The sequence below is a fragment of the Cololabis saira genome, chromosome 13 (assembly GCF_033807715.1).
Source record: "Cololabis saira isolate AMF1-May2022 chromosome 13, fColSai1.1, whole genome shotgun sequence".
NCBI lineage: Eukaryota > Metazoa > Chordata > Actinopteri > Beloniformes > Belonidae > Cololabis > Cololabis saira.
The window spans coordinates 35,579,547-35,604,512 of NC_084599.1; the positions used below are offsets into that span (position 1 = coordinate 35,579,547).

The 24,966-nt window shown below is 40.6% G+C and overlaps 1 protein-coding gene across 2 annotated transcripts in view; it reads right to left on the reverse strand.

Annotated features, from left to right (window-relative positions):
* adamts10 (ADAM metallopeptidase with thrombospondin type 1 motif, 10) overlaps nt 1-22,789 on the reverse strand; it is a 74,612-nt gene extending 51,823 nt beyond the window's left edge. For both annotated transcript variants that reach the window (XM_061738796.1, XM_061738795.1), the window contains exons 1-4: nt 22,665-22,789; nt 12,689-13,077; nt 1,438-1,577; nt 1,137-1,346 (exon numbers count right to left, since the gene is read on the reverse strand). In XM_061738796.1, the coding sequence (XP_061594780.1) occupies nt 1,137-1,346; nt 1,438-1,577; nt 12,689-12,791 (453 nt within the window). In that variant the 5' untranslated portion in view covers nt 12,792-13,077; nt 22,665-22,789. The remainder of the gene's footprint in view (nt 1-1,136; nt 1,347-1,437; nt 1,578-12,688; nt 13,078-22,664) is intronic.
* Nucleotides 22,790-24,966: the final 2,177 nt, after the last annotated feature.

The following is a 24,966-nucleotide window of genomic DNA, read 5'->3' on the forward strand; positions in this document are numbered from 1 at the left end:
TCATTCTAGCATTTTCTATCGTTAAAATGACCCTTTAAAACCCTCTGTCCTCCACATCCAGGGTACATTTCAATGTTAAAGGGAACCATGGCTATTAAGACATGTAGGTCTTAAAAGATAAATATTGGTATCAATTATAACAATGTGATATAAAAAACCTTTTTGATGTCTTCGTTTTTATAAAATTTGAAAATATAATTTAACTCGTAGGTCGCCATTGTTGTTTACACCGCAATGCATTCTGGATAGTGACGTCAGACGGTGGCACCTGCTAGCCCTCGTACACTGTTTTGACACCCAGAAACAGATGAAAACACAGCTAAACAGGTGACGGCGCAACAGAAACACAGATGAAAATGCAGCTAAAAACATTAAGGTAACGGCGCACCTACAAAAAAGTAAAAAAAAAATAAAAAAAAAAAAAAGTAGCCTACAGCACCATAAAACATGAACTATAAAAACACCATAAAACTCAGATAGACTAACCGACCACACGTTTCAACTAGCAGAACGTGCATTAGCCCACCGGCGTCTCCATCCCGGCAATAGTGGAGGGTGGAGAGCGGAGAGCGGATGGCGGTGCGCTGCAGGCTCTAGAGCCACGGCTACGCCGTCTACGCCGTAGCCTAATGCACTGGTAAGATGCGCACGACATTGATCATTTTTGCAGATCTCCCGTGCATCACAGCACACGAGAACTTTGATCCAGTTTGCCTGAACCGAGACGTCTTATGGGCTCCCTCGTCAGCCTCCACGGCCGGGAGATGCTGCTCATCTATGTTTTAGATACCTGTCCCAGTTAAACTAACGCGGCCTATCTTCCCAGAGCCACCGTTCTACGTCATCGTCCCCAGAATGCATTGCGCAGGTAGAACATGGCGCCTCCCGCAGGTCAAAATATGTGATAAACATTGTAGATTTTTAAAGCAATTCGATTATTTTATGTGTTTTTAACAACATATTTTAGTATAAGAGAACAATTGTGGCTAATTAGGGACTACATGTCTAAATAGCCAGGGTTCCTTTTAAAAATTGTAAATCCAAAATAGCATCATCAGATATTTTGGCACAATATTGCTGCTGCCACCTCTGATCCAGATCTAGCTGTGGGTTCGGCATGGAGGTCCGGCTCTTACCAGGCCGTTGCAGTTGCTCAGGGCCACTTTGCTGGAGTGCGGCTGGTTCTGGAGGTGTCCCGTGTAGTGGCAATGGGAAGAGTAAGGGTGACTCCAGGCCAATCGACCCCTCTTCCAGTACTCCACCCTGAACTGCCGGGACAGCAGGCCTCCCTGCAGAGTCAGGTTCAGCAGGAAATTGTTCCGTGATGTGGATACCTGGTAGAAGACCTACGTGACAGGGAAAGAGCGATATAGGCAACGTCGTGTATACAAACTGTGTCACAAAAGTACAAAAAAACCTCGTAGGAGTTCATTATACAGAGTCGTGCAGCTTGTCCTCAGAGCTCCGTCGTCTTCTTTGGTGGTTTTGAGACTCATCTGTGTCCAGCAACTCGCCATTTGGTCCTACTCGTACAGGGATGGCGATTTCATACTGGCCTAAGCTGGACAGGAACGCAGCTGGAGAAATGGAAATAAAGAAAACACAGAGTTCAAGCAAATAAAGTTAATATCCAGCTTAGAGGTGTCAAGTAACGAAGTACAAATACTTCGTTACCTTACTTAAGTAGAAATTTTGGTTATCTATACTTCACTGGAGTAATTCTTTTTCAGACGACTTTTTACTTTTACTCCTTACATTTTCACGCAATTATCTGTATTTTTTACATTTTAAAAACAGCCTCGTTACTCTATTTCATTTCGGCCTTTAAAAAAAAAACTATCCAGTTAAATTGCTCCATCCGGATAGAGTGAATTTGGTTGTGGTTGTGGCCTCGACCCGCGGTCCAAAATCTTCCTCCGCTCAGAAGAAACTAGTCCCGTTTTGTGGTCCCGTTTTGAGCTCTGAACTTTTACTTATGTAAAGCTGGTGTAGAGTTAAGCCTTACCTTATTAAATTAAACCTTTTTCGGGTCGCGAGTAGGATAAACACACGGGCAACTTCTGCTGAGCTCCAGTCTACTTTAATGTCCGCTCAACAGCGTAGGGTTTTAGAACATCAACACAGCACCTAGTGCTGTATCACTCCGCCCAATCTAAAACATATTAACAACTACAGATAAACTGACTAGTGTCATGGTATATAGTCCCTGATTTACATCAGAATATAAAGAATATATTTATAAAATAATGAACCCTGAATTACCAAAATAACCTTCTTAACAAAAATAAATCTCCTCTTACACTTATAAGGTGAGCATGAATCAATCTTTTTATGATGTAAAATTGTATGTATTTATTTATTTATTCAATTTTAGTTGTTAAAATAGAAAGGAAAAAGTCAAATCATACATGAGAAAAACTATTCAGTTTGTGGCAAAATATTTTTACTTGTATGAAACTGAAGATGCATAATGCAAACCTGACATTTACTTTTAGTTCAGTTTGTGGAAAATGGTTTGCCTGGCTTTCTCTTTAAAACTTAAACAGTTATAAAGAATTACAAACTGTAACAATAGGGCAAACACACAGCATTGTTTTGTATTTTGTGTCTTTCAAATAAAAGACATTTTTTTCCAGTCATATGTTCCTCATTCAAGGTTGTTAAAAAAATACTGCTATATCGTATCGTATCGTTATCGTGACCTCAATATCGTGTATCGTACCGTATCGTGAGATTAGTGTATCGTTACACCCCTAATGGCTTTTGTCCTTAATGGCTTTTTCCCCCCTTACATTACTTTTACACTTTAAGTAGTTTTGAAACCAGTACTTTTATACTTTTACTTGAGTAAAAAACTTGAGTTGATACTTCAACTTCTACAGGAGTATTTTTAAACTCTAGTATCTATACTTCTACCTGAGTAATGCATGTGAATACTTTTGACACCTCTGCTCCAGCTTCGCTCTAATTAAAAACAGCGTATGATTGTATTAGTGAGCCTCTCTGACAGACACTATCCCATTTACCAAACTGCTCCACTTACATGTACCCTTCCCTCATGAGGCCCGAGGGAGGTTGCCATGGTTACACTGAAACTTTGTTCTTCCTGTCTTTTCCTAGAGCCTGTTAGAGATTTATTGTCCGAGCGCAGACACCACTTCCAACAGCCAATGTCAGCTAACAACTGGGAAAAAAATAACCAACAAATGAACCCGGTTTTTCAACGAATCTTTGGTCTCGGCTGACGGAGAAGCAGCAGCGCCTCCCCCACTCAGAGATCAAAGTTCGCGGGTGCTGACCAGAAACATGAAAACTCCATCTGAAACCAATCGGCATGGCTTGAATAAACTGCTAGCACCATCACTAAAAAGCTGCCTTTACAAGAACCTTGTGAGGTCGTACCGCTTTGCAGATGTGAGATGGTCACAGCGAGATTAGCCTGCTGAAGAGGTTTTCGTCATGGGAACGCAAATAGACACGTCTTGAACCCTGTCCAAAAATAGTTATTGAATCAGCACAGAGTTTGAGTTGGAGACCGCAGGATGGCCTGCGACTGATAAACTACGAGGGATTAAGACTCAAGGCACTGCTCTGTGCTGTTACCTCCCCTGTCATCTCACAACCTGCCATTACCTCACGCAGCACGCTGCCACCTGTCCGCATCGCCACACCGCTTCGTCTAAAATCTTCTCCCAAATGACTTGTTAGCTGAGGCTTCTCTGTCATTTTAAGACCATTTAAGATGTTGTTCCCACCGCAGGCTCCAAACTGACTCACGTAACTTATGTTTTGCCTATTTTAATCCCCTCATATATGTCTAAACCACTGACATGAACAAGCTTATTGGTTCCGATTATTATACTCAGAGGTGTCAAGTAACAAAGTACAAAAACTTCGTTACCTTACTTAAGTAGAAATTTAGTAATTATTTTTCAGACGACTTTTTACTTTTACTCCATACATTTTCACGCAATTATCTTTACTTTTTACTCCTTACATTTTAAAAACAGCCTCGTTACTCTATTTCATTTCGGCCTTTAAAAAAAAAACTATCCAGTTAAATTGCTCCATCCGGATAGAGTGAATTTGGTTGTGGTTGTTTCAGATGTTCTTGTCCAGTTTTGTTCTTACATCCGTTCCCTCAGATTCCTGCAACTAAACTTGGATGTACATTCCAATAAAGGTTAGGATAAATGATAACATGCCTCTGAAGTTTGATTTTTTGCACCATTACAATACTTATAGGCAACTAGTCATCATATCTGCTGCTCTCTGAAACACATGTTAATGCTCAATAGTACACATATATGGTTCTTTAATATATTTGCATTATACTAAGATGCATTCATTTTCAATGGCTTTTGTCCTTAATGGCTTTTTCCCCCTTACATTACTTTTACTTTTATACTTTAAGTAGTTTTGAAACCAGTACTTTTATACTTTTACTTGAGTAAAAAACTTGAGTTGATACTTCAACTTCTACAGGAGTATTTTTAAACTCTAGTATCTATACTTCTACCTGAGCAATGAATGTGAATACTTTTGACACTTCTGATTATACTTTATTATTACTATATCAATATACTATTATTATTATTATACTTTTCCTATTCTTATTGTGTTCCTTTACACAATGTACTAGTTCCCTCATGTAAGACAATGTAATAGATGGTAGATGTACATCCATTTTTGTACGTTTGTACATTTTTAACATGCACACAAACTGAGTCTTCATGACTCTAATCCTCAAACTTCCGCTGAAACCTTCCCTTTTTACCCCTCAGAGCCCACAGCAACTACCAGGACAGCTGGTATCAGCGTTACTTGTGAAGCACAGGAAAAGCTCCTGAAGAGAAAATAATGGGGGGGTGGGGGGTGTCAATAAAGTAGTTAAAAGCTACCTCCGGGGACAAGATGATTAAGACCTCACACAGAATCACCAAAAAACAACCCAATAAATGAAGCATCTCTATGAAGTAAAAGGTATCCTTTTTAAAAAGTACTTTCTTCACAGTTTCTCCACATCACATCATAATAATGTTATATTGTTATCAAAAGGTGTCAAAAGAGCTCCAGAACAAATAAATGACCTAAACGTAACCATTAACACGCTGTATTTTACCCATTACCTCTTACTGAGGATCAAAATAATGGTGTGAAACTAAAACATAACAAAAGAAATACCCACTCAAACTAAAAACGTTAAGTAGGAGAGGCGATGGAAACATGTTTGCTATATTTAACAGGGGGAAAACACCCTAACCAGCAGGGTCACACACAGAGGAGTCTCAGCTGATAATCACGCCCTTGTTTCTGTTATCGCCAAATGAAAATAGTGGAAGGAAGTACTCTGGGTGGAAACGTGCACCTCCCTCCATGCCAGACACACCTCCACGGTTGATCAGGACCGCCACGGCTGCTCTGCCTCTCGTGAAACTATCCCCACAGGCGCAGGGATAACCTGTGATTTAACATCATTAATACACCTTTAAAAAGGACGTGTCGAATGAAAGCTCTTAAAAGGGAGTTTTAAAAGGGAAAAGCTTCCTGTTTATTCGTCGTTCTGCGGCTCTCTCGTCTCTCTCCCGTTTGCAACGTGGGTGGCCGCCGCGAGGAAGTAACACATGCAAACACGGAGAGGTTGGGGACACCCAATCCAGCGCTTTTCTGAACTAGGTTTTATCGGGTTCATTTTGGTCTAAATACACTAAAGAGGTTCTCGGTGGTGGTGTGCACTAGGAATGGGCGATATTTTACCGTTCACGATAAACCGTCAAAATAATTCCCCACGATAAGAATTTGTCATCTCGCGGTAAAAACGATAAATTCCCGTTGATGACGTTTTTGTGTAAAGCTGATTTATGGTTCTGTGTTAAATCGACGCAGAACGAAGGAAAGAAGGAAGGAAGGAAGGAAGGAAATGAGGCTGAAGAAAGAAAGAAAGAAAGAAAGAAAGAAAGAAAGAAAGAAAGAAAGAAAGAAAGAAAGAAAGAAAGAAATGAGCCAGAAAGAAAGAAATAAAGAAAGAAATGAGCCAAAAAGAAAGAAATGAGCCAAAAAGAAAGAAATGAGCCAAAAAGAAGAAAGAAAGAAATGAGCCAAAAAGAAAGAAAGAAATGAGCCAAAAAAGAAAGAAAGAAAGAAAGAAAGAAAGAAAGAAAGAAAGAAAGAAAGAAAGAAAGAAAGAAAGAAAGAAAGAAAGAAAGAAAGAAAGAAAGAAATGAGCCAAGAAAGAAAGAAAGAAGCCAAAAAGAAAGAAAGGAGCCAAAAAGAAAGAAAGAAAGAAAGAAATGAGCCAAAAAGAAAGAAATGAGCCAAAAAGAAAGAAAGAAATGAGCCAAAAAGAAAGAAAGAAATGAGCCAAAAAGAAAGAAAGAAATGAGCCAAAAAGAAAGAAAGAAATGAGCCAAAAAGAAAGAAAGAAAGAAAGAAATGAGCCAAAAAGAAAGAAAGAAATAAAGAAAGAAATGAGCCAAAAAGAAAGAAAGAAAGAAAGAAAGAAAGAAAGAAAGAAAGAAAGAAAGAAAGAAAGAAAGAAAGAAAGAAAGAAAAGAAAGAAAGAAAGAAAGAAAGAAAGAAAGAAAGAAAGAAAGAAAGAAAGAAAGAAAGAAAGAAAGAAAGAAAGAAAGAAAGAAAGAAAGAAAGAAGGAAGGATAAATTCCCGTTGATACGTTTTTGTGTAACAAACATGGCGGATCTGAGAGCGAGATAGATTTATAGTTACAAAGATGGAGTTGAATTGGTAATTTTTTTATCGTCATTTTTATGGTTATCGGGATAAATGCCAGAAATTATCGTGATACATTTTTTAGTCCATACCGGCCATCCCTAGTGTGCACAGGGCAAAGAGACCCCTTTTTGGAAAGTTACCACTTCAATATTCTCAACTCAGTCTGGTCGAGACTTAAATTTGATCTTGCTACTTCTGCACAGTCAGTGATCCGTGCACAGGAACTGAAAAACAGCTTTGAAGGCGAGGGTCGAGTTGATAGTGGGCTTGATTAGCCAATCTATCTCTAAAAAAATGACATTTTATACAAAGTCTGAGGTTGAACTTTGCGGCATAAATCTGGGGAACAGGAACAAATTATTATTATTATTATTATTTTTTTTAGATCAAGTTTTTAAATGACAAAGCCACATTTGTGTTTTCAGAATTTGGTGTGGCAGAACTGGACTGGAGCCCTGGACTCAAACCCGCTCGACCTTTTGAATAAACTGGAATGCTGACTACGAGCCAGGTCTTATCCTACAACATCCATTAATGCTCTTGTGGCTGACTGGGATCAAATCCATGAAGCCAGATTCCCAATTCTAATGGACAGCCTTCCAAGACAAATGGAGACTGCTATTAGCAGTGTTTTTTCGGATGGTAAAATATCACATATGGGCTGAACCTTTACACGACATTTACTTTTGCATTTGGTGTATAGAATATAGACTGAATATGTGAGGAGGTTAAATCTGCGGCTGCCCTCGCTGCGAGACGGAGACGAGACTGAACCCCTTCTGTCTCGGTTTACCTTCAGATCTGCACCCTCCATAAACACCAGAATCACAAACAGCTCGATGAAACAGCTGGAGACATTCTTGTGCTCCTACTAATTAAAAGCTGTTGACTATTATTGTATTTGCTTCTCTTTAAGCTGACATAAAATGACTCAGATGAATTATGGAATATATAAAAAGAGAGTATACAAAACAAGGGCTGCACAAGAGTTAAATCAAAGTGGTGGGAAAAAAAAAAGGGAGGAGTGAATTTCATGTCATGTCTAAGTGGATCTTTTTCCTACTTTCACAGTAATTTGGACTTTTAGTTTAAGCGTGAAAACAAGAAAAAGGATAATAGCACAAGCAGGAAACCCATTTAACCACTTGACTAATGTTACTATTAGATGTTTATCTATAAATAAACGATCCACAACATTAGGGATGGGCGGTATGGACTAAAAAATGTATCACGATAATTTCTGGCATTTATCCCGATAAGGATAAAAATGGCGATAAAAAAAAAAAAACAATTCAACTCCACCTTTGTAACTATAAATCTATCTCGCTCTCAGATTCGCATGTTTGTTACACAAAAACGTCATCAACGGGAATTTATCCTTCTTTCTTTCTTTCTTCTTTCTTTCTTTCTTTCTTTCTTTCTTTCTTTCTTTCTTTCTTTCTTTCTTTCTTTCTTTCTTTCTTTCTTTCTTTCTTTCTTTCTTTCTTTCTTTCAGGCTCATTTCCTTCCTTCCTTTCTTCCTTCCTTCCTTCCTTCCTTCCTTCTTCCCTTCCTCTTTTCTCCCTTCCTTCCCCCTTTCCTTCCTTCCTTCCTTCCTTCCTTTCAGGCTCATTTCCTTCTTCCCTTCCTCTTTTCTCCCTTCCTTCTTTCTTTCTTTCTTTCTTTCTTTCTTTCTTTCTTTCTTTCTTTCTTTCTTTCTTTCTTTCTTTCTTTCTTTCTTTCTTTCTTTCTTTCTTTCTTTCTTTCTTTCTTTCTTTCTTTCTTTCTTTCTTCTTCAGGCTCATTTCCTTCCTTCCTTTCTTTCTTCCTTCCTTCCTTCCTTCTTCCCTTCCTCTTTTCTCCTTTCCTTCCCCCTTTCCTTCCTCCCTCCCTCCCTCCCTCCCTCCCTCCCTCCCTCCCTCCCTTCCTTCCTTCCTTCCTTCCTTCCTTCCTTCCTTCCTTCCTTCCTTCCTTCCTTCCTTCCTTCCTTCCTTCCTTCCTTCCTTCCTTCCTTCCTTCCTTCCTTCCTTCCTTCCTTCCTTCCTTCCTTCCTTCCTTCCTTCCTTCCTTCCTTCCTTCCTTCCTTCCTTCCTTCCTTCCTTCCTTCCTTCCTTCCTTCCTTCCTTCCTTCCTTCCTTCCTTCCTTCCTTCCTTCCTTCCTTCCTTCCTTCCTTCCTCCTTCCTTCCTTCCTTCCTTCCTTCCTTCCTTCCTTCCTTCCTTCCTTCCATAAATCAGCTTTACACAAAAACATCATCAACAGGAATTTATCGTTTTTACCGTGAGATGACAAATTCTTATCGTGAGGAATTTTTTTGACGGTATATCGTGAACGGTAAAATATCGCCCATTCCTACACAACATTCAGTTTCAGTTGTAGTTGTAGTTGTAGTTCTTGCCATCAATATTTCACCTTCTTTAGTTCTACTTTTGGTTGGTCAAAACTTCAAAGAAATATGTAAATATTTAACCGTGACACTCAAACAAAGTACATGGTATGTTTGCAGCTTATATTTATTTTCCCCCTCTCTCCTTTTAAACAGAGTTAATATGAAAGTGGAAGTGTAAAACAGGGAAGAAAATCCAAACAATGAGCTAAAAACCTTTAAAATGTGCAGCAGAGCCGAGAGGAACGGCACGGTCGGCCTGTAATCCTCAGTGGATTTACCGCCACAAGCGACTCCTTTCATATTACACAAAGTCACTCAATCCATGTAAATGACCAAAACACTAATTAGTTCAGGCCGCCGTCTTGGATTGAACAAGCCCCCTCAGAGTCGGAGGGGCGGTTTATTTAAACGAAGCGGCAAAGCGGACTATTAGAGCCAGATGGATGTGAGAGTTCACAGGTTAAATCTAGGAAATACACAATCACGGCCTTGTTCTGCGTGATGAGACACGGACACTGACAAAATTTATGTCTTTTCCTTTCAGGGGATGTATGTTGCTCCAGGTTGAGTGTCAGAGAGAAAGAGAGACTGTCTGGTGAGAGGTTTGGGGGCAGGGGAAGCACAGGATTTTGCCCCAGCAGCAGGATTTGTGGACGTAGTTCCAGTTCAGGTAGCCGCGACCTGCAGGTCTGCAGTGTCCATCAGCCCTTCAGACCAGAAACATTTCCTCTTTTCATTCACTGTTTTCCTTCTGCTTCCTTTGAAGAACATTTAACTCGTCACATATTGCCATACAAAGTACTAACAAATCTATAAATTGTATTTCTCTTGAGGAGTTGGATTGAAGAGATTTTTTTTCTTTTTGACTAAAATGAAAAACAGATCCCACTTGGGAACTTCAACCATAAAACACATTAAAGCGGTTTCGTGCCCAAAAGACACAGAAAACAATTAAAACCAACAGTCGAGCCCACAAAACCTTTCCTACAATTCAAAAAAGAACATGGTGAGAGTTGCCAATAATGTGTTTAATTTAAACCCAGAAATAGTGATGCAGAAATAAAACTTAGGGTGTGACGGCGTACTTGTTTTGCAGTATGTGGAGTGTCGGGACCACTATAGACGTGGCGCTTAAGTCCAACTGAAATGTAAGCCTCAAAAAGTTACTGTTGAACATGACTGTTAAATATTTGTCATACTTCTGAGATTTAAAGAACAAATGTCGCTTTACTGAGCTGATTCATATAAAATGACTGCACATTAGGCCTCTAGGTCTAATTTATGCTTCTCCATCGAATCGATGGAGACAAAGTCCCGATGTTGGCACGAATGGACAAAGCATTGGTCACGTGACTCATTGGTGTCTGAGGAGCGGTTTTGAAGCCTGTTTTTATCTCTATGACGCAGAGCCGTGTTGCCTGGGAAACCGTCGGTAGCGCTCCCTCATTATGTCAATCAAATTTAGCTGTGGCTACCAGCTTCTGCAGCGCTGCCACCAGATGTTTACGGCAGGATATACCGCTCAACATGTGGATCAAAATGACAACCTGCCGATTGCGTCGGTAAGCTTGGTACCATCACGATTACGGATGAAGAAATGATAATGATTAGTCATTGGCTAAGCCAGGGGTCGGCAACCCAAAATGTTGAAAGAGCCATATTGGACCAAAAACACAAAAACAAAAAATGAAAAATCTTGTATAAGCCTTAGAATGAAGGCAGCAACGTGCTGCATGTTTCTATATTAGTTAGAACTGGGGAAGATTTTTTTTTTCATTATGCACTTTGAGAAAAAAGTCGAAATGTTGAGAAAAAAGTCGAAATTTCGAGATTAATGTTGAAGTACAATCTCGAGAAAAAAGTCGAAATATCGTCAAAAAAGTCGAAATGTTGAGTAAAAAGTCGAAATGTCGAGAAAAAAGTCAAAATGTCGAGATTGATGTTGAAGTACAATCGATCAAGCGATTAAAAAGGAAAGGAAAAAGGAAGAAAAAAAGAGAAAAAAAGAAAAAAAGAAGAAAAAGGAAAAAAGAAAAAAAAAAAGAAAAAAGAAGAAAAAAAGAAGAAAAAAGGAAAGAAAAAAAAAGGTCAAACATTTTTGAAGAAAGCTCCATGAGCCAGCAGGGCAGCGCTAAAGAGCTGTATGCGGCTCTAGAGCCGCGGGTTGCTGACCCCTGGCTAAGCCAACTGTCAATCAATCATGGCACTTCCACCTTGTAACACTTTTAGTGTTTTTCGGGTTGTGCAAAAAAAATAAAGAATATAGGACCGCGCAAAGTTGTGGAAATCACAATCTGCTCGTTTATCATTAAAAACAAACAGAAATGGTAACTTCAGCTGTTGGCTTCCGTGTCACACGTGACAGCAAGCTCCAAACAACCCAAAAAACAGTGTTACTGAAGGAAGACACAGTAAAGAATAGTGCACCAAAGTAAAGCCCTCACACAAACATGCTCAGTCCCTAAAGTCTGCCAATCATATGGCTGTTACAACCTCATCGCAGAACTGTAACGCTGGATTCAGATGGCGGCATTGCGTGAATCGTCTGCGTCCGTGTCTATTGACTTTAAATGGGGTGACGTCATCCGTTCAGGGTTGCGTGTGTTGCTCAAGTCGTCTCCGACAGAGGTTGTTGGTTTTTCAACTTTTCCTGCATCAACATGTGTCAGGCAAACGAGTTGCGCCCCCACACAGCGGTAGCCTTGGCAATTAACTCGTAAATGGAGGCCGTGGGGTCAAAAGTGGGTCGTTTCGAAGGACAAAAATGGAAAAACTCAACGTTTTGCAGCCTCAAGCCATGAAATTTAGGTCTCTGCTTACATATATTGCACCCAAGAACGAGGGTTTCGGATCGTCTATGAAAAGCAAAGACAATCCCAACGTCAAACAGCGGTCGAGCTGACGGAGAAGCATAAATCAGGCCGGAGCGTGAAGAAGTAAATATGCTCTTTTCTTACTGAACAAATAACTTTGATATATGAGGAATGAGAAGATGATGTAATGTTCCTGCTGACACCATCTTCTAAGGATTCAAAAACACATAAATAGATCAAATCTGTCCAAATAACCACGGCAAACAGACAGCATGTCCGTTCACCAAAGCAAAGCCTTCCCAAAATGCATTGTAACTATATGTCTTAACACTTAGCACTTTAATTTGCTCTGGCACTTTACCGCCTAAACTTTTAACTGCTAAATGTGAAATGTGTGTAATGTATTCACTATTGCAATATGTCTAAGATCGTGTTAGTAAGATTGATGTGTCAGGTTGTTCCCCTGTTCCTTCTATCTTAAATAGAAGCAAAATAACAAGAACAGAAGCTTTTTGCACGCTATATTTGTATTTGTATTTGTATTTGTTCTAACTTGTTGTTTAACTTGTCTTTCTTTTATATTTTTAGCCGGGGGACTGCCAATGGAAACTAGCTCTGTAGCTAAAATTGGGTGCATTTGCATTTTTAATTCTAAATGTATGAATGTACACTGTCCCTTCCCAAATAAACTGAATTGAAATTGAAACAAAAAAAAACTATTCAAACAAGCAAAATGAATATTTCTTTCAGAACGGGACTTTTTTTTTTCTCATCTCACCTTGCGACTGAGCAAACTCATCTCTGTGACCGCCTGCGACCTCGGCGGCAACCGTGATGACAACGAGAATGCAGACCAGTCCAGTCCTCCATAGCATTTCCATGGTTACTACAGTAGTTGCTATAGTAACAGAATTCAGTGCAGTGGTCCCCGGGCGTCTGTCCCAACATGTCTCCTGCCCTCTCGGATGCCCCGTCGCCTAGCAGAGGGGACAGCTCAGCGCTGCGCTGGGCCATGGTTTCAGCAGGAGCAGGAGAGCTGACAGCACCGGCGGCGTGTCGGTCACGGCGTTGGCGATGGATCCCCTCGACGTCCTCATATAACGGCCTGCATGGGCTTCTCAACGGGGGCTCAGCGGTAGCAGCAGGTTATCAGCCCTCCCCGTCGCCCTGCAGAGGAGACATTGTTCAGTTCACAGAGGGATGGACCGGACTCACAGGGAGGAGGGAGACAGATTTAAGCGCAAGAGGGAGTGACAAGGGAAACTAAACATATTTAGAGAGAGCATGAGATCTCACTGACCCTTGCGGCTCCCAGTCTGGCAAAACAGACCAGCAGAGTTTGAGTTTCAAGGACCGTCCGGGATGGGCGGTATGGACTAAAAAATTTATCACGATAATTTCTGGCATTTATCCCGATAATGATAAAAATGACGATAAAAAAATTACCAATTCAACTCCACCTTTTTAACTATGAATCTATCTCTCTCTCAGATCCGCCATGTTTGTTACACAAAAACGTCATCAACGGGAATTTATCCTTCTTTCTTTCTTTCTTTCAGGCTCATTTCTTTCTTTCTTTCAGGCTCATATTTTTCTTTCTTTCTTTCTTTCTTTCTTTCTTTCTTTCTTTCTCTCTTTCTCTCTCTCTCTCTTTCTTTCTTTCTTTCTTTCTTTCTTCTTTCTTTCTTTCTTTCTTTCTTTCTTTCTTTCTTTCTTTCTTTCTTTCTTTCTTTCTTTCTTTCTTTCTTTCTTTCTTTCTTTCTTTCTTTCTTTCTTTCTTTCTTTCTTTCTTTCAGGCTCATATATTTCCTTCCTTCCTTCCTCCCTCCCTCCCTCCCTCCCTCCCTCCCTCCCTCCCTCCCTCCCTTCCTCCCTTCCTTCCTTCCTTCCTTCCTTCCTTCCTTCCTTCCTTCCTTCCTTCCTTCCTCTTTTCTCCCTTCCTTCCTCCTCCTCTTTTCTCCCTTCCTTCCTCCTTTCCTTGTTTTCTCCCTTCCTTCTCCCCTTTCCTTCCTTTCTTCCTTCCTTCCTTCTTTCCTCCTGCTCTCTCCTTCCTTCTTCCCTTCCTCTTTTCTCCCTTCCTCCCTTCCTTCCTTCCTTCCTTCCTTCCTTGTTTCCTTCCTTCCGTCCTTCCTTCCTTCCTTCTTTTTTCCCCTTCCTTCCTTCTTCCCTTCCTCTTCCCTTCCTCTTTTTCTCCCTTCCTTCCTTGTTTCTTTCCTTGTTTCCTTGTTTCCTTGTTTGTTTCCTTGTTTCCTTCCTTCCTTCCTTCCTTCCTTCCTTCCTTCCTCTTTTCTCCCTTCCTCCCTTCCTTCCTTCCTTCCTTCCTTCCTTGTTTCCTTCCTTCCGTCCTTCCTTCCTTCCTTCTTTTTTCCCCTTCCTTCCTTCTTTCCTCCTGCTCTCTCCTTCCTTCTTCCCTTCCTCTTCCCTTCCTCTTTTCTCCCTTCCTTCCTTGTTTCCTTCCTTCCTTCCTTCCTTCCTTCCTTCCTTCCTTCCTTCCTTCCTTCCTTCCTTCCTTCCTTCCTTCCTTCCTTCCTTCCTTCCTTCCTTCCTTCCTTCCTTCCTTCCTTCCTTCCTTCCTTCCTTCCTTCCTTCCTTCCTTCCTTCCTTCCTTCCTTCCTTCCAAAAATCAGCTTTACACAAAAACGTCATCAACGGGAATTTATCGTTTTTTACCGCGAGATGACAAATTCTTATCGTGAGGAATTTTTTTGACGGTATATCGTGAACGGTAGAATATCGCCCATTCCTACCGTCCAGTTCTGTGTCGTTCATCCAGGGAATGAATGACACAGAACTGTAGCGAGGGGGCAAAGCACTACATGTTTTCACTCTGATGGATACACACAACAGCAGGTCCCGAACTGGGGCTTCTGGGGCTTCTGAGGATCTGAACATTAAGCCGGATGCACACCGGAAAGAGTTCAAACACAAAGGCAGCCAGTGATCTTGTGAAAAGCTGAGCTTAATGCCCAAACAGGGCTTGGTGTGGGTATTATGTCAGAGGGTCTGGGGATAAAATGAGCCAATTTGAGAGGAGCAGCAGGTCGCCATCACCGCCAGGCTGGCTGACTCTAATGTTTGGTCGTATGGCTGAGTGACCTGCTGGCAACCGGCCCGACTCTGCTAATTGGGCAGCACGTAGCACGCCGATGGTATGTGTGCCTATATGAAGATGGTTACTGTAATAATTAAAGCATGACCAACGCTGATGTTTGGCAACTTAACCCTGCACAGGAAAAATAACCAGATTTCAGTAGCATGAACATTTAGGGAAAAAAAAATAAAGTTACAAACTATAAAAAGTGCTTTAACATTCTCCAATAACCCTCTGGAGTTGACGTTTAAAAAGTCAAACTATTTCATTGACTGCCTAATAAAAGGGCAAAAGGAATAAGGTTGCAGCAGGATTGTATAATTATAGTTTTTGTAACAGATTATATAAATAAGCAATCCTGAAGAGCCTTCAAATATTTATTTGTTCAGGAAACATGAGCCAGTCGCAATTCTGATTTGATCCCCGGTAGACAAAATAGACGTCTTTGTGATGCACAAATAATATATTCGATGAACTTGGGGTTTGTTTTTTTATCCTGTATTTCCTATTTCTACATACACTTTTATTTATATACACATTTATACTGCTTTTGGCACCAAATTCCACTTCTGTTTCTTTATTTAACTAATTTTCTGCGGGTTTTTCACATTCAGGGAGTGCCAAAGTCATCCAGTTGTTTTCCTGTTCCGCATATACAACGACAATAAAAACCCATCTCGAATCTTTAATTATATATATATTTTTTAAAGCTGGTGGAAATTATGACCAGAGCTGACATGATTCAGCTGTTCCAACTACAGGGAATGTTTGTTAAGGAAAATAAGTAACTCTGCAACCCCTCATGTCTTTGAGTCAACATATGCTCATTCAAGTAACAAAAAGATTTATACAACCTTTGCACATATGGAGAAATACTGAGCAAGATCTTTAAAGAAGATAAACACACACACGAACCCCCCAAAGTTTCAACCAAGAGACAAAATCATTTGTTGCAACAAAAAGAAATTAAAAAAGAGAGAAAAAACAACGTCTATGCTTCAGTTGAATTGTATTTTATTGATTTATGTCGGTAAAGAATTGCTGTATAAATAAACTTTACTTTTACTTTCTTGAAAGCCATTAATTCCACTTGCTTGAATGGAAACTTGAGGCCTGGCTAAAAGTACAGTAAGATCATCATTAAAAAGCTGATGAGTACAAAGAAAAGCAGAGCTACTTAAGGTGCGACAAGCGAGTTTCCCATCCTTTGTGTACAGTGTGATCGGGTTTATGCTCATTTACATCCCTGCATGTTATTTGTTACATGTTACTGCAAAACCCAAGATGATGCCTGAAGCCCTTGATTGGTGGTCACAAACCCAACGCTTGTTGTTACAGCAGACTTCCACCTTTTATATACAGTTCGTCAGTACGTTTACATGCACTAACAGAAAGTCAAGTTGTTGTTTTAATCCAACCGATATTGACGTTTTAAAAGCCGTGTTTCCACCTTAGCCGGGCTGTAGTCGAACCGAACTGAAGCTCTTGAGATTGAGCTTTTAGTGCCAGATAATGGGTCCTAATCTGAAGCATGTACAGTATACCAACCCAAGTTTAGCTGAGATACTGACTGGGACCCCCGGGTAATTGTACCAGAAGAACGCAACGTGAAATCACGTGTGGCGCCAACTATCGTCGTGGAGTCAAACGCTCCTCACTCAATAATCGATGGTCTTCTCGTGCATGTTTTACTTGGATTTCTCTGAAACTCTGATTTCTCTGAAACTACGTTTTAAGTTTTCTAGTAATAATGTCAGATGAAGCGTTCCAAACCAAAAAGAATGAGCCCTCTAGTGTATCTCTCCGTTGCCTTGAACAGGCTGTGTGCTGCAAAATGTGCTGCAATTCGGGCCGGAATTTCCCGCGCTGTCCTGCGGATGTGACGTCACATGACGCTGCATGCGCGTTCTCCCCGTTCTCCCGTGCCGGCTTCGCTGTTGGCTGCAGTACCCCCGACGGCCGTCGTGGTGAAGGGTAGCGCTAGATTGTTGCCAATAGCTTGATTTAGGCCCCATTTACACGGAGCAAAAACGGAGGCGTTTTCATGCGTTTTGGCCGTTCGTTTACACGAAAAACGGAGCTCAAAGCCCCCAAAAACGATCATTTCTGAAAACTCCGGCCAAAGTGGAGATTTTCAAAAACTCAGTTTTCACGTTTGCGTCTAAACAGAGGAAAACGGAGATTTAGGCTTCAGAACGTCACATTATGCAACAGAAACGTCACCAGCGTCATGTGTGCGACCTGTGTTTACAATTAGTTTGGCCACCGTCAATATTTTCTTGTATTTTACCTGTTTTATATTCTAAAGTCACACTTAAAAGTAACTCCACTTCTCTGTCACTCCAAACGAAAGACTCTCGTTCCGTCTTGGAAGTAAAGCCTGAATTATGGTCCCGCGTTAAATCGACGCAGAGCCTACGGCGTAGGGTACGCGGCGATGCGCGCCGTACGGTGTGCGTCGCTGCGTACCCTACGCCGTAGGCTCTGCCTTGGTGTAACGCGGAACCATAAATCAGCCTTAACTGGAAGTTACACGTGTCATTTGTTGATGTTTTTTCCAGGATTCTGATTGGCTGGCATGATGTTAACAGCGTATTTATGCGGATTCGTGTAAACGAAGAGATTTTTTAAAACGATCTTGTGTAAACGATGGAATTTTTCAAAACGTAGAGGGGGAAATATCCGTTTTTGTAAATACCCGGCTATGTGTAAACGGGGCCTTAGATGTGCATGTAACCACACTGACTGCTAAAAAGGTTCCCAGTTCAAACCCTAAAACCCTAACCAGGGTGTGAAGTAAATGTTTGCTGTGGGTACTCAGGCTTCAACAGTCCGACAACATGCAGACTAAAGTTGACCGGGGGTTCAAATGTTTCCATGGGGGTGGGTGCAGATGGTTGTCTCTCTCCCTCTCTCTCTCTGTGTCCTTCAAGTGAACTGCCAACATGTCCTTGCTGTACCCCAGAGTAGACAGCCTTCTTTATTACATGTATCTACGTCCATCCTGTCTCGTGTGGCACATTTGCTCGGGCCTATGGGAATGTTTCTGAGCACTTTCAACATAACTAATATTGGACTTTTGTGTGTTTTGGTGCAACTGCATTGCGTTATACTATTAGCTATAGTTTGGATGTTTCTCAGTGGGAGAAAACAGAAAATGGTAATTACTTTTCTTTTTTTTTTTAAACATTGACAGGACTTGCTTTTAAAAAGGTTCATTTTAGGAGAGATAATGTGGCACTACCCAACTTCCGATCAGTGGAAGTCACAGCTCAGCCGGTATATATATATATATATATATATATATATATATATATACACATGTACTGTATATGTGTACATATATGTATATATGTACACATATACAGTACAGACCAACTTTTCCTGCATCAACATCTGTCAGGCAAACAAGTTGCGCCCCCACACAGCGCTAGCCTTCCCAATTAACTCGTAAATGGAGGCCATGGGGTCAAAAGTGGGTCGTTTCGAAGGACAAAAATGGAAAAACTCAACGTTTTGCAGCCTTAACCCATGAAATTTAGGTCTCTGCTTACATATATTACACCCAAGAACGAGGGTTTCGGATCGTCTATGAAAAGCAAAGACAATCCCAACGTCAAACAACGGTCGAGCTGACGGAGAAGCATAAACCAGGCCGGAGTGTGAAGAAGTAAATATGCTCTTTTCATACATACATGTATATGTATACATATATGTATATATGTATATGTGTACACATACACATATACAGTACAAACCAAAAGTTTGGACACACTTCCCCATTTGTTTGAATGAGAAGGTGTGTTCAAACTTTTGGTCTGTACTGTGTGTATATATATATATATATATATATATATATATATATATATATATATATATATATATATATATAAAAAAAACCCTAAATTCCTTTTTAAGTGAGTATTATTTGTCTTTAAGCCTGCTTCCACTCTGCAGTAACAGAGGAAAATGACTTCCTCAGATATGCAATGCCCTTTCTGGAAACCAGCGCAGGATCAGGAGCCGCACGTTCATGGATGCCGTTCTCTTCCACTCAACTTTCCTGATTATACACTGCAGCGTCAGCTAAAAAAAACCCAACCCTTACTATCCTTCGGTGGAGTCCACGCACCCAGTTCACTCTTGGCCCAGTCTGCCCTCCCTCCCCACCGCCTCAGAACCGTCTGGGGGGAGAAGAGTGAGTGGAGACGCCACACTGGCCCAGATGGCTGGCGGGTAACCAACTGCAGCCAAAGGTAATCAGAGGCAGATGGGAAACCTTTTGGTGACGAGAGCAGGGGAAACATGTTGCCTCTTGAAAAGAGGAGGAGGGGGGGTGGGGGTGAGGTGGTTTGGGGGGGGGGGGGAGCAAGTGCAAAACCCGAGGGGAATAAAAGAGAGACAGCAGAGTGTGGGCTAGTCGGGCCAGCCACGAGAGAGGTTTTTGCGTTAGATCTTAAAAGAACCGTAACGCACCCCGTTTTTCTTCCTTACAAGTGCAATGAGCAGGTACAGAAAAAATCGAGTTTACTTTAAAAAAAAAAAAGGAAAAGAAAAGAAACACTGAGTTTTTGTACTGTTGCAGCTTCTCTCATGTGTGGAACAACTAAAAGTCTCTCTCTTCCCCTCCCTCTGGCTCTCTCCCAGTCATTTCCTGCACAAGCTAAACTCCACTCCATTTTCATTACTTCTTCTCTTCCCATTCACAATTTATAGTGGAGTTATTAAACTTGATGCTTGATATCAAGTCCTTTCCATTACTACTAAACCCCCTTTTTGTTTACTTAAACCCATCAAAGAGTAAATAAGACCCCCACCGAGCGATTGCTGGCTTTTTTTTAAGTAAAGCCCCTTTAAAAGATTTGTGGAAAGGCTTCGCGAAAGCCCCACGACGACGTGCATGTCCTGCACGCGGCCCAAACACGGTTTTCCCTCTAAATTATTTCTCTGTTATAAACCACACAGAAACAGCTAAATTAAGAGGGAGCTGTCTCGAAAAGGTGGTGGCGTTGTACATCTTCCGCGGTCTGTTGTGCAAAACTTTCCCTCTGGGCTGTATCACTTTCGCAAAATAAAAACGTATGTTTGTCAGCTGGCCAAGAGCGCGCATACACCGACTCTACTCTGTGTTTTGTTTGGATGAGCCATGAATAAGAAGCATATAGCTGCAGCCGTGGCCAAGTTGGAAAGCGGTCGGCGCTGCAGACAGGCCACACAACTTCCATTACTAGAACAATTTGCAGAAGAGAAAGGAAAGACGGGAGAAGAAAGGGGTCGTTGTTATCAAGAGAGAAAAGTTGGACCACTACGGGTAATTAGGTGGGAATTTAAGGGTGGGCCAAATTTGCAATGCAATCAAGCCAGTAGACCCTGGAACAGTTTTGACACATCATTTTTTTTCATCTTGTCATCTACTCGCGAGCAGCACTGTTTGATGCTTTTCGTGTGGTGGAAGAGATGTACAGTTAATGTATCCCCCCCCTCCCTCCATCCCTCTCTCCTTTAAATACTGGAGCTAACTGCTTGTCCTTGTCTTTAACTGCTGCCAGAGCGAGTGGAGCTATCCGAAAACCAGCACACTAATCAAAGCCATATGACCAGCTCAAAGTAAGGTCTGTGTGGAGTGAACAGATGCAAAGTGTCCCCCAGCTTAGCTTCATGTCTAGCACTCCCCAACACGCTCGCTCCACTTTGATCAGCGGGTAGCTCATGAATCAGCTTTGGGTTCAGTTTAGAGTTTCCTTAAACTGGCAGTCCTTTTCTATCGGGCCTGCAAAAAACCGGGGGATCAAATGGCTGGTAAGAGCGATGTCATGAGTCAGACGCAGTGTTTTCCCTCTGCCTCGGCAGCAATGGCTCTCTCATTAAAAATCTCAAACAGACCTCCACATAAAATTCTGAACAGGTGATAGAAGCAGAGTTGGAGGTGTGTGTGTGTGTGTGTGTGTGTGTGTGTGTGGTGGTGTTGGTGGGTGTATATCTCAGACTAAACTGTCCAGTACAAAAGACAGAAAGAGATTGGGGCAGGAATTCCTTTCTCAATTTTCCCCAAATAAACAGCGTGCAGATGAAAAGTGGGAACATAAACAGGCCGGAGAACCTCGGATGTGCACCCCTCACTCTGAAAATGTGCCTCTCAAGTCTGAAACAATATTTAGTGAGAAAGAGGGAGGGAAAAAAAAAAAGAGAAGAGAGGGCAAGAGAGAGCTGACTCAACATTAGTGAGCCAGCGGCAGAACACAGATGGTAGTGGATGGTTCTCTTATTCTGTCTTTTATCTGCTCCGAGGCCGTCTGCCAACAGGCCGAAACACCAAATACACTCAAACCACAGTCAGATATCTGAAACAGAATTAATCCCAACGTTTGAGGAGATTGAATCTTATAATAGTTTGGATGTATTACTCTGAAAATGATTATCAGAGTTGTTGATACTGTACCTGCCGTTCTGCAGGTATATTATTCTCTTATTCTTTCAGTGTGTTACTTGGACCACACTGATAAGATACAACTAATGAGGTAAGGATGTTGCCTTTGCAGAGGCGATTAAGTTGATTCAGAACCTTTACTCAAAATATTATGAGATTTTCTAATAGTTTTTCCTCTAAAATGTAATGATGAGTTAAGGCACAATAAGAGAATAAGTGTCCCAGAGGAGTATTTTGGGCCAAAAAAGCAAAGAACATGTGAAATGTGAAATATCATCACCATGTTCAGCCTACAAACCTTTGTCACGATTGCTAATCTCTGGGGAGCTCAATATGTCAACAACAATAAAAGATGAAATTATCCATTCACATGGAATAAACTTTATTTTCAACCAAAAAAAAACTAATATTTCTACATTTGAAGTAGCACGCCCATCTTTTCTGCGGGTCAGCTCGGAGCCACAGAGGGTCTAAACACTGACATGTTTGTTTTGTTTTGTTTTTTCCTCTTAAAGATGCCGGTTGTGCATGATGTCTAAACGTCCATTGTGCTAACTCAGCTCAAATTTGTTGCAGAATCATTGATTTTCTCTTTTTTTTAAATATTTTATTTATTTATTTTTTACAAAAAGGACAAACTAGTTTGCTCCCGAGGCTGGCAAAAGGACCCAGTATGGCCCTTCACTTTTGTACCTGATGCCAGTTGACAGCCACACCATCCATTCACACACACACACGCACACACAGACGCGCACACACACACACACACACACATTGATTGCCCTGTCATCAATCATCAGCCAATGAGATCTCAGCCATAACTAAAGTTCCAGAAGAGAAGGATTTAGGAGCAGTACTTGAGATTTACAGAGAAACTTATTACACATAATCTATAAGTCCCCATAAAAAATATATATTATTCACCAATATATAAGTGCAAAGTAAAATAAAAACCAGAAGTGCCACTGAAAGGCTCTGCAGGAATAATGCTTCAGAGAAGGAGGTAAACGCTGATTTATGGTTCCGCGTTACACCAACGCAGAGCGTACGCGGCGTCACGCACCGTACGGTGCGCGTCGCCGCGTACCTTACGCCCTAGGCTCTGCGTCGATTTAACGCAGAACCATAATTCAGGCTTAAGAAGTGGCTCCTTCCAGCATCACAGCGTTTTCTTTCAGGGTCGTGGGTCGTGGGTCGTGCGTGGAGCCGGTGGGGAAAGTGGCTGGACTGACCTACCTTTTCGTGTCCTCTTGCACAAGTTTCCGCTGAGAGTCTGTCCTCTGTCCTCAGGAGCGGACCGCAGAGGAGGTGGCGCCGGCGGCGGACTGAGGAGACTCAACTCCTCTGCAGAACCAGAGAACTCCAGGCTGGCAAGTTTCACGTTGCAGAAGCAGAACTGGTGAAAGGAACTTTCAAAATAAAGGTCTCGTTTTACGTAATGTATAGCAGGAGTTGGTGGGGTTTATGCAGAGGTGTCAAAAGTATTCACTTTCAGGTAGAAGTATAGATACTAGAGTTTAAAAATACTCCTGTAGAAGTTGAAGTATCAACTCAAGTTTTTTATTCAAGTAAAAGTATAAAAGTTCTGGTTTCAAAACTACTTAAAGTATAAAAGTAAAAGTAATGTAAGGGGGAAAAAAGCCATTAAGGACAAAAGCCATTGAAAATGAATGTATCTTAGTATAATGCAAATATATTAAAGAACCATATATGTGTACTATTGAGCATTAACATGTGTTTCAGAGAGCAGGAGATATGATGACTAGTTGCCTATAAGTATTGTAATGGTGCAAAAAGTCAAACTTCTGAGGCATGTTATCATTTATCCTAACCTTTATTGGAATGTACATCCAAGTTTAGTTGCAGGAATCTGAGGGCGACGGATGTAAGAACAAAACTGGACAAGAACATCTGAAACAACCACAACCAAATTCACTCTATCCGGATGGAGAAATTTAACTGGATAGTTTTTTTTTAAAGGCCGAAATGAAATAGAGTAACGAGGCTGTTTTTAAAATGTAAGGAGTAAAAAGTACAGATAATTGCGTGAAAATGTAAGGAGTAGAAGTAAAAAGTCATCTGAAAAATAATTACCGGTACTGCAGTGAAGTATAGATAACCAAAATTTCTACTTAAGTAAGGTAACAAAGTATTTGTACTTTGTTACTTGACACCTCTGGGTTTATGGCATGGCAAGGCAAGTTTATTTGTATAGCACAATTCAACACAAGGTAATTCAAAGGGCTTTACATCAACATTAAAAGCGGCAAGCATAAATAACAAAGAAAATGAAATAAAATTATAAGAAAGAGGTAAAATAATAAAAAGCACAAGTTGTTAAAAAGTAAGTTAGTTAGTTAGTTAATATTTATTTTGGTCAATCACAAGCATAAAAATCCACAAACAAGATAACAAACATCCACAGGTTTTTCCCTGGTCAACGTTGTGATTATTTTGACCGAAAAGGTCTGGGCTTGAAGCATAACGCTTATCTTGCCCACCTTTTAACATAATAGAATATACAAAAAGAACAAATGAAGTATCATGAGGTTACACAAAATAACAATAATAGTAATAATAATAATAATAATAATAATAATAGCTGTAATAACTGTAATAATAGTAATAGTAATAATAATGATAGCTTTGAAAACAGAAAGTGAAAAGATGCTAAAGAAACCAACAAAACCAATTTAGGTTGTCATTTCATCTCATGCATGTGTGCATTCTTCTTTGTTTTCTTATTGTGGTTCTATATATGTGTCCATTTCCTTTGCTTTGAATAATATCTTGTATGCTTTTATTGAGTTTGCTAATTTAAGGTCGTTATCTAATGAGTTCCTAATGAGTATCTAATAAGTAAGGGCAGTAGAGTACAGCAGGTACACATCACATTCTTAAAATGGCAAGAATTATGTTTCTATACGGTCAAAACGTACGAAGACCGGGTCAAATACAGTATTACAAAGTAATCTACCAATTCGTACGGTGAATTAAACCAATTTGACAATTCTATGCCACAATGCCTGTTTCCAGGTCTTATTTCACACAACTGACGAGAATTACGTTTTTTATACGGTCAAAACGTACAAAGATCGGGTCAAATACAGTATTACAAAGTAATCTGTGCCGATTCGTGTGGTGAATCAAACCAATTTGACAATTCTACGTCCCAATGCCTGTATTCAGGGCTTATCCATAACTTTTCAAAAAGTGTTTAATTTAAGAGTACGCTTAAATAACAAATAAAATGATAAGAAAAGAGGTAAAATATAAAAACATTTAATGGCAGGATGTATACATGTGCAAGCTTTTTTGTATGGATCATTTCACACACAAAGGCAACTCAAAGTGCTTTACAAATGTATCAGGATTAAAAGAAAAGGAAAAAGTGAAACTGAATTTCTAAAATCAAGATAAGAATTAGATTGTCCTTTATTCCTCCCTCAGTGGCTATTTGCTTTATGCAGCAGCAGTAGCTACACACAGCACACACAGCGAAAGGGGAAAAAAGTAAAAAATATATAATTACAAAATA